Source organism: Manis pentadactyla, chromosome X (genome assembly GCF_030020395.1).
Source record: "Manis pentadactyla isolate mManPen7 chromosome X, mManPen7.hap1, whole genome shotgun sequence".
Taxonomy (NCBI): domain Eukaryota; kingdom Metazoa; phylum Chordata; class Mammalia; order Pholidota; family Manidae; genus Manis; species Manis pentadactyla.
Genome location: NC_080038.1, coordinates 122,299,705 through 122,317,123, shown reverse-complemented (window position 1 = coordinate 122,317,123; position 17,419 = coordinate 122,299,705). Strand labels below are relative to the sequence as shown.

The 17,419-nt window shown below is 33.9% G+C and overlaps 1 protein-coding gene across 6 annotated transcripts in view; it reads left to right on the top strand.

The window, feature by feature from the left end:
• Positions 1–17,419, top strand: part of STAG2 (STAG2 cohesin complex component) — a 141,860-nt gene that overhangs the window by 58,598 nt on the left and 65,843 nt on the right. For all 6 annotated transcript variants that reach the window (XM_036880838.2, XM_036880836.2, XM_036880835.2 and 3 more), the window contains exons 5-8: positions 7,215–7,311; positions 11,350–11,426; positions 13,673–13,877; positions 15,766–15,917. In XM_036880838.2, the coding sequence (XP_036736733.1) occupies positions 7,215–7,311; positions 11,350–11,426; positions 13,673–13,877; positions 15,766–15,917 (531 nt within the window). The remainder of the gene's footprint in view (positions 1–7,214; positions 7,312–11,349; positions 11,427–13,672; positions 13,878–15,765; positions 15,918–17,419) is intronic.

Genomic DNA, 17,419 nt, shown 5'->3' with positions numbered 1-17,419 from the left:
CAGAAGATTTCTCTCAAAACGGGGGGGGGGGGTGAGGTTTTAAGCCTCACCTCTGTTGATCCCCAATTTCTCACCTGATGGCCCCCCTGCGACTGTGCCTGTCTTAGGTTGTTCCTCCCTTGAGGAATCTTACCCGTCTCTGGCTAACCAGTCATCTTCCGGGGGCCATACTGGGAAATGTAAAGTTGGTAAGTGAGAGAGAAGCAATATTGTTTGAAAAGGTTAGCTTTTTACTTCTTTGCAGATTTATGCCCTGTGGCTTCTATGCCCAGCATTTGTCTTGAGGTATCTTTACCACTTGGAAGAATTATGATACTCAGTAATTTTGATATGAGGCACGAATTCTACTTAGGGGTTGTAATTATGAAGGAAGAAGAGAAGCTATAGAAGTAGCAGATGGAAGAAAACAACCCATGTGGTTTTTAAACATTGAATAAACACTACTCAAAGAATATACATGCTTAATAAAGTTAATTTATAAAATCTATAGGGAGTAGTTTTTTTCCTTCACAGTTAACTGTAATCAACAAAAAGTACACATGGATAGTATAGAGAAAACTAGTAATCTAAGCTTTTTGTTACTAGTAACGGTAATGTAAGTTTTGCTTACAAATATATATGTGTGGTTCTGTAAATTAAAAATATTATTTGGGACTAATAACATTTTTACATGTAGAATGAATAAAATATTAGTTTTTTGAGCTATCACCAATTCTACAGAGCACCATATATTCTCAAATTCAAATTTACTTCATTTATCCATATTTGGTTTGCTTTCATATAGTTGTGATTAGGGTGTGGATTTTATTTCTTCAGTGTTTTAAATTATTAGTTTGTATATACGTTTGATACTTTAAAAAATACATTACTGTGCTATGGTTTATTTAGTCATTCTCTAATTTAAAAAAATTATCCCCCCTTTTCTAGTTCCCATTTTGGGTTAATTTTATCACAGTGATAAATTACCTCAGTTACATTATATACCATTTCTTTACTTCCCTTTTTATTTTTATGTAATACTTTTTTCTCTGTAATATATTATTCTAAGTAGTTAAATACATTGATCTTTTTTTGATATCTTTGATTTTTGCTGACATTAGAAATCTCAATTTATATCCAGCATACAGTCTTTCTATTTTTGTCTAGTCTGTAAGGTTTTTGTTTAACTTCTTGGTTCATCAAAATTTTGTAATAGAAAATGTGAAGGTTTAGCTTTATATTTAAATTCTTTTTGTTAATGGTTTCTCAGTGTTTAAGGAATGAACATTACTCTATTTCTGTGTTGCTTATGGTTTGTCATATATTAAGATTGTACCTCTGTACCATTTATTTTTGTTTCTAAATGTGCTTTTCCCCCTTAAGAGGGAATGTCCCCTGTATCTGTTGATTTCCCTGAATAGTCTCTTCACCTCCAGTTTGTTTTATGTACTCTTATTTGTGTTTATTATCTCTTACCAAGTTCGATCAAGGAAGTCTCCTGTTTACAACCTATCAAGAGTTCTTCCTTATCTTAAAAGTTCCAGCCCAGATTTCCTTAAGTCATACTTGATATTTGCCAACCAAGGTATTGTACTCTGCCCTCCAGGCTTTTCTTTTTGTTTTTCTCTTTGCCTGGAATAGTCTTCCTTTCCTTTGTTCCATATCACATAGCTTTGACTAAATCAAATATCACTATTTTTTTGAGAAGCGTTCTTGGACTATGTGTCTTTCAACCTGTATTTTCAAATGTATTTCTTTACACTTCTCTTTCCATTATAGCACTTAGTATATTGTATCATAGTTATGCATATGTCTGAATTTTCTTCTAGATTGTTAATTCCTTGGTCAGGGACCATGTATTAATTCATTTTTTGTATCCCCGGTGTATACCTATTTCAGTAACTATAAGTGAGAGTGAGTAAGTACAAGATTGGTCATTGGTATTAAAACAGTTAGAATTTTAAGAAAGTAGAAAGCGTGCTTATGCCCCTAGTTCTATTAGATAATAGATGTTGAATTTCATTGAATAAGTTCTTAGAATACTATTTGATGATTAAAAATTAAAAATATTTCAATGTGATAGTTTGTATTATTATTATTGTTGTTGTTGTTAATTTAGGTATCATTAATCTACAATTACATGAGGAACATTATGTTTACTAGACTCCCCCCATCACCAAGTCACCCCCCACATACCCCATTATAGTCACTGTCCATCAGCCTAGTAAGATGCTATAGAATCACAACTTGTCTTCTCTGTGTTGTACAAGCCTCCCTGTGCTCCCCTACATTATCTCTGCTAATAGTAATGCCCCCTTTTTCCCCCCTTATCCCTCGCTTCCCACCCATCCTCCCCAGTCCCTTTCCCTTTCGTAGTTTGTATTATTTTTATTACAGCAGCATTGTATGCCTAATATACACTCTACTTGAACTTCATGAACAAATTTTTAATGTGACATGATCTTTTTGTAAGATTGCAGTAAATATTTTTTATCTTTATTGATGAGAATAACCTTTGTTCCAACTATGTATTGCTGCATAAAAAACCAGTCCAAACTTAGTGATGTAAAAGAACAACCAATTTATTATGCAGAATGATGCTGTGGGTTGAGAATTCAGACAGAACTAAATAGGGATGACTCATCTGTGTTGCCATCCATGATGGCTGGGGCCTTAGCTGAGATAGCTTGAATGGCTGGAAGTAACATAAACAGGGACTGTAATCATCTGGGGTCTTCTTTATTCATGTTTGGGGTGTAGTTTGGAGTAACTTCAAGGGTGGGCTCATCTGAAACTATTAACTGGAGTTACCTACAAATGGTCCTTCCATGTGGCTTGAGGTTCTTACAGTATGGCTTTTGGGTTTGGAGAGTCCTGAGTGGGAGTGTCTAGTTGTCTGGTGCTTCAGCAACCCAATGCAGAAGTGAATGGCCCATGACCTAATGTTGGAAGCAGCATTTCTACTTTACTCCTAGAGAAGGGGACATAGACCCTACTTCTTATTTAGGAGCAATGTCAGACCATTTGGGGCCATATATTAAAAGTCACAGTCTCATATTTTCTTGATATTGATTGCCCATACCATATTTGGGAATAATCTTAAATACATTTCTTTGATTAACTGAGTTGGTTTAACATAGACAAGCTGTTGTAAAATACAGAAAAGGCTAAACTCTAGAAATTAAGTAGAGTTTTGGAGTATCTCCAGTCTCTCTGAGCCAGGTAATTTTTAGATAATGTTTTCTTTTTCTTCCCTTTATTCTATAATCATATCTTTTTCTGTGTATCTAATTTTACGCATTTTATTCATTCAGTTTGTACCCAAGTTTCATATTTGTTGTTATATAACTTAAAACATTTTTCCCTCCTGACTTTTAGCTTTTATTTATCATCCTAACTTCTAAAATTTGGTTTATTTAAAAATTGTGTTATCTGTTTTGTTTTTCTCTTTCTTTTTCTGTCCCCAAAGAAATAAAGTACTGCCTTTAATTTTCAGCTCTGTTCTGTTTTTTAAAAAATAGTATCTTGAGATGCTTTCACATACCACAAAATTCACCCTTTTACAGTGTAAATTCAACCATTTTTAGTATATTTACAGAATTGTGCAGCTATCACCACATTGTAATTTTAGATATTTTTCACTACCCCAGAAAGAAACCTTGTGCTCATTAGTAGGCACTTTATCCTCGCCTGCTCTGTGCCTAGGCAACCACTAATCGACTTTATTTAAATTTGCTTATTCTGGAGATTTCATATAAATGGGATCATATAATATGTGGTCCCTTTTGATTGGTTTCTTTGACTTAGCATAATGTTTTGAAGGTTCATCCATGTTGTGGAATGTATTATAACTTCATTCTTTATTGTTGCCAAATGGTGTTCCATTGTATGGATAGAGTATATTTTGTTTATCCACTCAATTCCTTGGTGCACATTTGGTTTGTTTCTCCTTTTTGGTTATGGTAAATAATGCTCCTAGAAGTATTATCCTATAAGTTTGTGTTTGGATGTATGTTTCATTTCTCTTGGGTGATATATACCTATCTGGGAGTTGAGTTGCAGGGTCATATGGTAACTGTTAACCTTTTGAAGGAGCTGCCAAACTTTTCCCAAGTGGAAACATCATTTTGCATTCCCACCTGCAGTGTTGTAGCAGTCCATATGTCCACATTGTTGCCAACATTTGTTACTGTCTGTATTTTTAATTGTAGTTTTCTTAGTGGATGTGAAGTGGTATTTTATTTGGTTTTGATTTCCATTTCCTTGATGGCCATTTACACTGAGCATCATTTCATGTGCCAATGGCTGTTTTTATATCTTCTACTTAGAATTGTGTTCAAATTCTATGCTTGTATTTGTAATTGAGTTATTTGACTTATTTATTTATTTAGGTATTATTGATATACACTCATGAAGGTTGTTTTTTTTATTGGTTGCATAATATTCTTTTTAAAAATTAAGGTATTATTAATATACATTCTTATGAAGGTTTCACATGAAAAAACAATGTGGTTACTATATTTACCCATGTTATTGTGTCCACCCTGTACCCCATTGCAGTCACTGCCTAACAGTATAGTAAGATGCCACAGAGTCACTATTTGCCTTCTCTGTGCTACACTGTCTTCTCCATGATCCCCCCCACACCATGTGTGCTAATCATAATACCACTGAATCCCCTTCCCCTCCCTCCACACCAGCCCTCCCCGGCCCCTCACCTTTTGTAAATGCTAGTCCCTTTTTGGAGTCTAAGTCTGTTGATACTTTGTTCCTTCAGTTTTGCTTTGTTGTTATACACCATAAATGAGGGAAATCATTTGGCACTTGTCTTTCTCCGCCTGGCTTATTTCACTTAGCATAATATCCTCCAGCTCCATCCATGTTGTTGCAAATGGTAGGATTTGTTTCTTTTCTTATGGCTGAATAGTATTCCACTGTGTATATGTACCACATCTTCTTTATCCATTCATCTACTGATGGACACTTAGGTTGCTTCCATATCTTGGCTATTGTAAATGGTGCTGCAGTAAACATAGGAGTGCATATGTCTTCTTGAATCTGAGAAATTATATACTTTGGGCAGGAGTGGAATTCTCACGCAAATGGTATTTCTATTTTTAGTTTATTGAGGAACCTCCATATTGCTTTCCACAGTGGTTGAACTAGCTTACATTCCCACCAGCAGTGCAGGAGGGTTCCCCTTTCTCCACATCCTCTCCAGCATTTATTGTTCTTAGTCTTTTCAATACTGGTCATCCTAACTGATGTGAGGTGATACCTCGTTGTTTTTATTTGCACCTGATAATTAGTGATGTGGAGCATCTTTTCATGTGCCTGTTGGCCATCTGAATTTCTTCCTTGGAGAATTGTCTGTTCATATCCTCCACCCATTGTTTAATCGGGTTATTTGCTTTTTGGGTGTTGCGGTGTGTGAGTTTTTGAAATATATTTTGGATATTAACCCCTTATCAGATATGTCGTTTACAAATATATTCTCCCATACTGTAGGATTTCTTTTTGTTCTGTTGATGGTGTCCTTTGCTGTACAGAAGCTTTTCAGTTTGATGTAGTCCCATGTGTTCATTTTTGCTTTTGTTTCCCTTGCTTGAGGAGATGTGTTCAGGAAGAAGTTGCTCATGTTTATATTCAGGAGATTTTTGCCTATGTTGTCTTCTAAGAATTTTATGGTTTCATGACTTATATTCAAGTCTTTGATTCATTTTGAGTTTACTTTTGTGTATGGGGATAGACAATAATCCAGTTTCATTCGCTTGCATGTATCTGTCCAGTTTTGCCAACACCAGTTGTTGAAGAGGCTGTCATTTCTCCATTGTATATCCATGTTTCCTTTGTCATATATTAATTTACCATATATGCTTGGGTTTATATGTGGGCTCTCTATTCTGTTCCATTGGTTTATGGGTCTGTTCTTGTACCAGTACCAAATTGTCTTGATTACTGTGGCTTTGTATTAGAGGTTGAAGTTGGGTATTTGGCTTTTTTAAACTATTGAATTATATCATTCTTTATGAGTATTCTTTTCACATCCTTGATGGATTCCTTTGAAGCACAAAAAGTTTCAATTTTGAGTAAGTCAAATTCACTTTTTCTTTTGTCTCATGCTCTCAGTCTAATATAATACGTATCTGTGAAGAATTTATGGCTGTGTGTTTTGTTTTAACTCTTACATTTAAGTCTTTGATCCCATTTGGGGTTGAGTGTTGTGTGTAGTGTCAGAGTCCAACTTCATTTTTTTGCGTAGAGGTATCTAGTAGTCCTAACACCGTTTGTTGAAAAGACTAATCTTTTTCCATTGAACTGTCTTCGCATCCTTGTCAAAATTCAAGTGGACATCAGTGTAAGGGTTTATTTCTGGATTCTAAATTTTATTCTATTGACCTACTTGTCTATCCTTATGTCATTACTGTACTTTCTTGAATACTGTAGCTTTGTAGTAAATTTTGACATCATGAAGCATGAGTTCTCCAACCATGTTCTTTCTCAAGATTGTTTTGACTGTTCTGGATCCCTTGCATTGCCAGAAGGATTTTAGGATCAGCTTTCCAATTTCTGCTAAGAAGTCAGCTGGGATTTTGATAGGGATTGCATGAAGTCTGTAGATCAATTTGGAGAGTATTATCATCTAACAGTAATAAGTTTCCAGATCTAAGAACTGTCCTTCTTACTTGTGAAATTTATTTGGCCTTCAGTTTGCCTTTCTCATTAATACAGGACTGTTAGTGCTGTCGAAAAAAATTGTTATTTTGTCCTGCTTTCCTCATTGACCCAGGCATTCACCACTTCTTTTAAAATTTTTTATTTTCATTCTGTTGCAGTGTTAATACTATTAACAATATTTAATAATAATAAATATTATTTAGTACAACATTTAGTCAAAAAAAATATGGGTGTGACTTAATATTTCCTAGGGTATCTTTAATGATCCTAAGAAACATAACTAATTATACTTTATAGAGTTGGGTCCCCTAGTTAGTGTTCAGATTCTTTTTAATGTAAAATAAATAGAAGATTGATCATTATGTGCTATCAGGTGATTATTTTACTGAATTTGATTCTGTTTTGTTAAAACTTTAAATTTTTGTATACAAGTATGTGTGTTAGTTTGAAGTGATGTGATACCACTTAATGTTGAATCTTAATGACTAATTAGTCAGACTTAATTGATTTTAGAACATTAGAAAAAGCTAATGTGTTTTTTTTCCTCTCTGCTATAGTCGGTGGTAGATGATTGGATAGAATCATACAAGCATGACAGAGATATAGCACTTCTTGACCTCATCAACTTTTTTATTCAGTGTTCAGGCTGTAAAGGTAAGATACATTTATTTTGGAAACAGAATGTTCTCAAATGGACTCTTCTTTTTTGTTCCGCCTAAAGACATATTAGCAATTTACATGGAAAATAATGCCAAGATACTGAGTTGTTTGCATTATAACCAAACAAAATGTATAAGGAAAAAGAGCAGAGCACAAAGTAAGAGACAGAGTCTGTTGAGACAGCTGTATTCATAGGTGAAAATTAACTAAAAATTTGACAATTTATAATTGTTACATTACTTTTATTAGATACATTTCCCACTTTCAACATCTGGTTTTAGGAAAAAAGAAATGGATTAAGAAGGGAGGAGGATGATAAAGAGATACAGGTTCAAATGGCCAGGGAATTGTAAAGTGTAGGGAATTAAAAAGTGCCATGAATAACAGTAAGCAGGTAAGCAAGTAATGAAGTAAGTAAAGTAAGGTATTGGTGAAATTTCTGATTTTCCTTCTAAAAAGGTAGAGAAATCTGGAATAGGGAGTGTGGTCCTAGTTTAAAATGTTTCTACTTTATTTTAAAAGAGTTTGAAGTGGAGTGGAGGAAATAGAAAATGTAGGAATGTCTTCCCTGGGACAAAAATATTTAGTGCAGGTATTTGGCAGGGGGACAAAATTATGTAAGTTGGGGGTTATACATCCTGATCTGGCTTCATGTAAGCGAGTCCGTCAAGATCAAGGGCATGTTTGGATCTATTCTGTGTCTCCCTAATACTTGGCCCAGCCTAAGAATTCTAGAAGATGCTCAGTCAAATAAATGTTATGGAATTTCCAAGGATATTACATTATTTTATGAAAATGGCACCAGAAACATGGGCATTAGAAATTAAGAGGAGGGAATGTTACTTAAAAAATAGATCTAAAAAGTCAAGATGCTAAAGATTGATTTAAACAAATCAGAAAAATAAATCCCAAGAAGCAATTTACTTATGTCTACTCTAATTCTATAACAATCCTTTAAAAATACTGTCATTGGAGTTGGAAAACAAGTAGCATTATAAGAACTGATGCATTTTATTTGAGATTGATCACAACATTCAGTGTAGCATGCATATTAGATGTACGTGAGGCCTAATAGGCAAATATATTAACTTCTTGAGTCTATGATCTTCATAATGCCATTAATGTGGTCCCTTTCGGGAAATTAAAAAATTGTCCTAACTTTAGAGTACAGAGAGTTGCCTAGTTTATTTGATTCTTAGCTAAAGGTAGCTGCAAATCAGTGTTAGAAAATTCTGACACTGCTCAGAGGAAGTGTAGTATTGACAGTGTGATGAACCAAATTATACCTCTTAAAAATGAGATATGTTAATGTTATTTTAATTTTGTCTGTGTCCAGATTATTTCTGGAGTAGAAGGGTACAAGTACCTGTTTGTTGTGCTAATGTAATCAAGGACCATGTCCTTTCTCTTCAGATTCTTTAAAAATTGAAGGTTGATTTGCAGAACAACTGAACAGGTGCCAGAAAGAATTTGAAGAGACTAAATTCTAATTTTTATTGTCAGTCATCCTTGTTAGAATGTAGTTTGGTTAGATTTAGTTTCCTAATTAGGTTTCTGATATAGTTCTAAAAGAAGGCCATAGTCAGAGCATTTTCCCATTATCAGATTCATTCCTTGTCTAGGATCAGTGTGTTTACAAGTCAGGAGCTTGCCAACTCAACATTTCAATATACCTTGTTCCAAAACAGGTTGTCAAGAATTTAAAGACCGAAAGGTGTTAAAAATTTAAATTATTTATCAGGTAGATCTAAACACTACCATAATATTTATTTTAGAATCAAGAAAGCTCCTTAAAGGGTAATTTGCCCATATAGTCAAAGTTAAGGTGATTAACTACTTTCAAAATACACTCAAAATTATTTTGATAGAATTTTTTATAAATGAGTTAGAGATTTCTTTAAGTGTATATAGTGTACTTTAACCTTTCCCTGGGGGCTCAGGATTATCATTATGAACATCAGTTATTTTACCATAGTTAATGCCTTCTACAGTTCTTGAGGTATGCAGGGATATTTGGCCCTACACTGAATGAAATGGCTCCAGACTGCTCTGTTTTTGGTGATTTTGTGGCCAATATTGTGTACATCTTTGCCTGGTCAGCTGTCACTTTTCAGTTTTTAGCAATCTTGTTTTATGTCTCTGACCTGATGCCTTCACACTTGCTTCAGGAGTGTACATACCTAGAGTTTGTACAGCTATTTTCTTTTCTGCTTGTTTTTGGGTTTCTGGCTGTTACATGGTCTGAGATGAGAGGAGGAGCTATTTATGTGTTTTTTATGCATTGTATGCAATATGTTTGATTTGCGATTTATTTATATATAGATGTTTATTTCATAGAAATTGTTTTATGAGAGTTTGAGTTTACTTGTCCTTCTCTAGCATTGCCAAGTTTATAGCACCTGGGTATAAAGTATAGTAAGGTTCTCAGGATATGTCTATGACTCGAGTAAAATTAAAAGCCCTTCAAAAAGTTTTTGAGAATGTGTTTCCTTAGCCAAGGAAATGGTGATTTCTTCCAAATTTGATATTTAAAACAGCCATTTGGTTCTTTAATATTCAGGTAAGAAAGGGCTATTACATAGCACCACTAGAAATTGATCTCACCTGGAGATGGGCCGCATGATGTAGATGAAGAATCTCAGACAAATGATTTACCTTCTCTTTACCTTAGCCTTAGTTTACTCATCTTTAAAGCCAGGGTGATATTACCTGCTTCATAGGTTTGTTACCATGGCTAAACATTTGAAGTGACTGGTACATACGAGGCTCAGTGGATATTAATTCCTGCTCTGCCCCTGCTGGCTTTGTTATGCTACTGGAAAGTCTTAAATTGCAAGCTCATAAAGAAGGAGCTCAAGTAGCCATGTTTTCAAAAGGTTTGAGATTGGAAAGAGCATGATGTTCTATTGTTGTTTAGAAATTTATACACACACAAACACAAGTGCGTGCATGTACAAAATATAGATTGGCCAATTTAAATAAATCTATTGTGTCTCATGGCTATGATAAATCTCACCTTCCGGTACCAAGACATTGTTCTTTTAGATGTTACTATATGGTATTCATAGTGATAAAACTGTCAAGGAAAAAAGAATCAAGTGATAGAAATAAGGTGTCAAAAATCCAATTTTTACATTTGTCCTTTTTTTTAAAATTTAATTTGATACCTCATTTGGGAAATTGATGTACATCATCTTCCTGGATTGTCTTCTATTCATACGTTTTTCCTAGAAATCCGTTTTCTAATATTTGATCTCTGTCTACTAACTTACTACTTCTTGTAATGTGCATCCTTTCTCCTTTCATCTCCCATCCCCCTTTAAAATTCTAAATGTTCTTAGCAGATGCCTTCTGTGTGACACAAACACCTGACTTACCCTAATCTTTTTTTTTTTGTCTGACCTACAGCCTTTCTTGGCATTGCTGTTTGTTAGGGCATTTATTATATATGACCTTTAATAGTTGCTTCCCTTTTTTGGTTATTTATTTAAACTTCCAACTAGATTAGGCTTCTTGATGGGTGAGAACTACAGCTTAATACTTAATGTTTATTTGAAGCCCTTTTAGAGGTTGATGGGATGTATTTACCTTACATATAGTAGTACCTAATAAAGAAACTTGGCTAAATTGAACTCCAGCTACAACTCTTTCCCTTATTGTCTTCACATTCATACTTGAGGTTTTAAATGTTACCCTGGCTGTCCTCAAGCCTCACTCTTGATGACATATTTTATAATAAAGGGGCTAAGCCAGTATACATCTTACAGTCAGGAGTAAAGTAAGTAAGGTAGAAATGGCCAGGGCTGATTGTGCTGAGAAGAAAAGTATCTCTCAGATATGTGGAACTGTTTTCTTGTGAATGCTTAGAGTGGCATTTTTTGCTTTATTTATAGAATTGATTATCATGGTAAAGATCACCTGGGAAGTACACCTTACTGTGCAACTATAGACATTTTAGTTTTAGAAACTGACTTAAAAGTTCTTTCTTTTTAAAATTCTACCTTGTGTTAACTTCTTACTTATAAATTTCAGGAGTTGTCACAGCAGAAATGTTTAGACATATGCAGAACTCTGAAATAATTCGAAAAATGACTGAAGAGTTTGATGAGGTAACTTCCTAAATGTTCTGATTATTGTATGCATGATTATCTTTGTTTACTCTTGAAGGTATTCTTAAATTCTGAGTATTAGTGTAGTGAATAAAAGCTTTGGCATCAGATTCAATCAAATGATGACTGTTTGACCTTGGGCGTGTTGTCTTAGCATCAGTTTCATAATCTGTAAAAGGAGGTTAGTTAATAATGGCAGTGATCATTAAAATTAAAATTACAAGGAAGAATAAAATTTAGAGCCTAAGAAGAAATCTAAGAATGCTGTAAAAGGAAAGTTTGGTCAATATTCGGGTAGCCAGATAGCTCAGGCAAAAGAACACACACACACACAGACACACACAGACACACACACACACACACACACAGACACACACACACACACACACACACACACACACTCTCTCTCATTGTTTAAAATCTTTGTTTTAAATATGAGCAGTAAGAACAATACAAAATAAAAAATTACTAGCTTAGACTTGAGTTGATCCTTTGTTGCAATGATGTCTTTGATGTATTGTTGCCAATAAAGACATACTTAAATTTGCTATGATGGAAGCTCCTTCAGGGCAAGGGTTTTTGTTTGCTTTGTTCACAGTTGTATTTCAGCGCCAGTACTTTTACTCTTTAAAGCTTTTGCCCATGAATTTTCATGTTGAACATCTTTGACTCATTTGAGTCATACTTGATTTTTTTCTTGTTTACTCTGATGAAGGAGCTTTGAACTACCATTCTAAAAGGCAGGCAAGAAGTGTTAAAATAGCTTTGATGATCAATCACTAAGTGCCATTAATCAATTTCCAAGGAGTTGAGAGGTAATTATGAGTAACGGTATTATAGTAGTCCTCTGTTATCCGTGGGGGTATGTTCCAAGACCCCCCATTGGATGTCTAAAACTTCTAATAGTGCCAAATCTTGCATATACTATGTTTTTTTCTATACACGCATACCTATGATAAAGTTTAATTTATAAATTAGCACAGTAAGAGGTTAACTACTAATAAAATAAAGCAGTTATAACAATATACTATAATAAAAGGTATGTGAATGTGTTCTCTGTCAAAATACCTTACTTTATGGTACTCATCTGTCTCATGATGATTTGGGATGATAAAATGTCTATGTCCTGAGATGAAGTGAGGGGAATGACATAAGCATTGGGATGTAGCGTTAGGCTATTATTTACCTTCTGATCATACATCAGGAGGAGGATCATCTGCTTCTGGACCTCAGTTGACCGTGGGTAACGAACTATGGATAAGGGGGGTACTACTGTATTAACTTTCTGATATTAAATGTTATAGTCTTACTGAAAGGAAACATCTTTTCAGATAAGAATACTGAAATATGATTTGAAAATATCGGCAAACCAAGTTGGAAACAATAATTACAGTGAAACATTTCAGTATAGTCACTAAATGAGCCAGCCAATCAGAAAAATGGAAGAAAATCTTGTGGAGTATTGGGACCTTATTCTCAGATGAGAAATAGTTCAACTTATTTATGGCACGACTTAAAATTAGAAAATATACTCTCTGATGAGGAAATTTAATTGTAAAAAAATTTACTGAACTGTATTGATAAAATGACGTCAAGTTCTGTGTAGTATTTATTGGTCTCTGCTTTTATTTTTAAGGACTTACTTGTTTTAAATGATTTATGAAGAATCTAATCTAACTTTATATAGTGGAATATCTGAGTTTCAGTCTGTCCAGGCTGCACTAGCTACATAAGCATTTCTCTTTTATATTATCTGATTGTTTATGTCTGTTGACTATTTGATGTTCTGAAGCTAATGAAAACAGACATTGCAGTCTTTGAGTTATTTATAAATCATACATCAACTGGTTGAGAATATGATTTCATCATTTTGAATCCATTTAGAAATACAACTTTGGTTTGATTTTGGTTTCCTTTTATTTTAAAGAAATATTGTAAGTATATCTGCTTATCAGAATGTTTGGCTCTGATGGGAGAGGCTTTTTATGTTTAATCTCTGAGTAATTGGTATACATATTCACTGGTTAAAGTGAATTCAGAATATCCATTTTGGTTTTAAAAGAGCAGAGGTGTTCAAAGGCACCTCTACGGTTGCATATTATTCTCCTGCCTACTTTGCGTATTTATTGGAGAAAGGCAAGATAAAGTAGTCTTTATAACTTGTACCTAAGGCAGTTCAAAAACAAGTAAAATTTTGTTAACTCATGTGTTTTGAATGAAATTGCTGTTTAAAATTCTTGTTTTAGGACAGTGGAGATTATCCACTTACCATGGCTGGTCCTCAGTGGAAGAAGTTCAAATCCAGTTTTTGTGAATTCATTGGCGTATTAGTACGGCAATGTCAATATAGCATCATATATGATGAGTACATGATGGATACAGTCATTTCACTTCTTACTGGATTGTCTGACTCACAAGTCAGAGCATTTCGGCATACAAGCACCCTGGCAGGTCAGTATTTAGAATATTTTCTGTATATTTACTTAGAGATAAAAACAATTCACTAAAATAAATGAAATAATGGTAACAAAAATTAAATTTTGGTTATAAAGTAACCATTTTTGGTTATAAAGTTTTGGTTATAAAAAAACACTCTGTCCTCACCTCCAACGCCTGTGAATTACTGAGAATGTGATGGTATTTTCAGTTTGATTCTATGAAGGCATGTTATAGATAGTATACGGTGATTTTCATGTGGTATACCTACTTGATTACTATGCCACAGAAAGGAAAAGCACATGTAAAGCAATGTGTTTGAGTTCTTGAAAGATGTTTTATTGAGGAGGATATTTACAACAAATTTTGGGGAAACTGTCAGTCATTTTGGATATGTAGTCATGTTTCTGAGTAACTTAGGCTGAGTTAAATTCTTTGACCTTCAGTGAAATGTGTTATATTTTTAAGCCTCACATGATTAATTTTAGAACATTGATTTTATTTGGTGTTGTTATAAGCTTTTGGTTTCTTTGTGCTAAAGGTAAAATTGTTGATACCCTATTATTGAATATGTGCTTTTTGATTTGAGCTTGAATAAATCAATTAGGCATAGTTACTATAGTGTGCTAAGCCTTAATGATAGAATATTTTTATTTCTACAAAAAATTTTCCTTTAGTGTGGGGAGATTTTCATTCCTTTAGAATATTTTCCCAAATAATTAAATCTGATTAAAGACATACTTTCCTAAGTCTTCCATTTTAAAAAATAAAATGCAATTTCCCTGTAGGTTTTCTGTTTTTAGATTTGAAGTTACAAAATGTGAATGTGATCTTGCTCTATGAAGTTAGCATTTAATGCTAAGAACCTGATGGCTAAATTAAAAACAACTGTGATGGCATAAGGTGAATACTTTTAGATCAGAATGACAAACTGGTTTGCTGAGGGTGTGAAATAGCTTAGAGCAGAAAATTGGGGATCTCTTTTAAAGAGAGTCAGTCACCACAAGTTAAGCTTTAGTCCTATCATGCAGTGAATTGTTTCATCATGCAGTGAACCAGGTCTGAGAAATAGTCTGAAGTAAGTTAAAGAAAGCATAAAATGGTCATATATTTCAATTAGTAAATCTTAAATCACAGGCAGTGAGTCTTGTCTTAGGAGCCAAGCGTTCAGTAATAGAAGGTGGGGATCTGGAGGAAGTCTGATAAAAGCACTTTATTGAGTGATGCTTTACTCTTTGTACTTTGGACTTTTCATCTAGACCTGTTCTTCATATTTTCACTATTGTCTTTATGATGGTATGTAATATAATTTTAATTAAGGGAAGTCAAATACTGATAAAACTCTCCAACATTTTTATATGCTATAGTTTGATAAAAAGCACTCAAGCTCCCTCTCTCTTTGGTTACTGAGATAGCTAAATGACTGCTGTGTGAACCAAAATTTACTCAGAAGGTCAATCATGCTCTCTGTTAGAGATGATTGCAGGGGATATATTATAGAATAGTGGGATTTGAGCATAGTCTGGCGTCAGATTACTTACTTTTGAGTCCTGGTTTAACTACTTACATGAACTGTGTAATCTGAGGCAAAATTCTTAATCTCCCTGAGCTTCAGTTTCCTAATGAATGAAATGTGGGGGTAAGACTTAACTTTGAGGGGCTGTTGTGAGGATTAGGAGATAATCCATGAAAAGTACTTAATATAGGTAACTGTGACTGACAAGTAGTAAGTATTCAGTACACATTAGCTGTTATTTTATTGTTGTCATTTGTAACAGCTGTATTTTTCTTTTCTGTTAGGAGCAGAACAGCCCATCTTGTTTTTAATTTTTCTTAATTTGATCTTAAATTGTAAAGTTTTGCATCTGTGAGACTAATTTCAACATTTTCTGTTTATAAATAGCTATGAAGTTGATGACAGCTTTGGTGAATGTGGCATTAAATCTTAGCATTAATATGGATAATACACAAAGGCAGTATGAGGCAGAACGGAATAAAATGATTGGAAAACGAGCCAATGAGAGGCTAGAACTCCTGCTACAAAAGCGGAAGGAGGTAACACTTCTGTGTTGAGTATTTATGTTCCAGGTCTATGACCAGTTTGGTCACCAGTAATTATGATATATATAACTGATAGTTCATTAGATCAAGTTAGTTAATGTCTAATTTAGCTTTGCTGACTACCCATGTCAGCAATTTGCATATGCTGTATTTTCTTTCTGTGTGGACTAGGATTAAAAATTCAGGGCTTCAGGTAAGTCCTGGACCAGTCTGACAAGTTGTTTTAAGCCTTAGTATTATTCATCTCTACTGTGAAAATACCCCTCTTCCTCCCTCAGCTGTTGTCAGGATGATATGAGGTTTCACTTATGTGCAATTACTTTGAGAAATAACATGTACGATTTGTGGTGTCTCAGTTGGTGGTTCTCTGTAATTGTAGGAGGCACTTGATTAACAGTGACTGACCAACAAATTCAACTTTGAATGAGGAAAATATTTTTTCAGCCTTATGCTAAGTAATAATAAATAAAATCTCTCAGTGTTGTGTTTGTGATTTAAATTCCTCCTTTGTTGGCGATAAACCATTCTGCTATCTGATATTGGGGATGTTTATTTTTATTTCTAATAGGCAAGGTCTGATGTTTCAAAAATATTAGTAATGCAGTTGAGTTTAAATACTTGCTATGGTAGTCCATAAAGTACTTACTTGATTCTGACATTTTTGGGGGTCAGTTTTAGATGTCATTATAAGTTGGTTATTCCTGAGATAACTTTTTGAAATGGCCCAAGTCAAGAAAAGCCAGAAAAGTCTTGCCATTTCCCCCATGCGTAAATTCCTCATCTTTTTCATATAGTTTGAAATGAAGGATTGATCTTTTTGTCCCTTAATTTAGTAAATAAAATTGCGTTAAATGATTTGTTAGGTGAACCTAACACATCTTACTCCTTGAAATTATGGCTTCATTTTTGGACATGAATTTAAGATTGCAAATATAGAATGAGTGAATATAGGTAAAAAGATTGGACATTAAAATTCATATACAAATACAAGATATGAATTCTTCTAGGTTAAGGTTAAGGTTAGGGTTAAATTTTTAAACATGTTGAAAAATCACCTGTACCTTTGTTTATCTGTGCTAATGAATGTAAGAAGTGCATGCCCTTATTAGTGTTACGTGGAAATGCAGAGTATATATTCATGAAAAGACAAAAGAAATTTTACAAAAGCACAACGTAATCTAAAACTTAATTCATACTTGGATATGAAAGATATGTCTCCTCTCAAGCTCTGAAACAATTTTCTCTTAACTCTCAAGTGCTGAATTGAAAATATATGGGAGTATATAAGTCAACCAAGATTTGAAATGTTTACTTGATTATTTTTGGGTGAGACTGTTTCCCTCAAAATGATTTAGCAGGACAACAAGTTTTTTGACCAAGTTATTTTATCCAAATCCTTTTGTCAAGTGGGCATTGGTTAACAGGACTCTTCTTTTTCAGATGATAAAGACAGAAGTAATGAAATACTATTTTGCTTTTTTGTTATGAACATACAT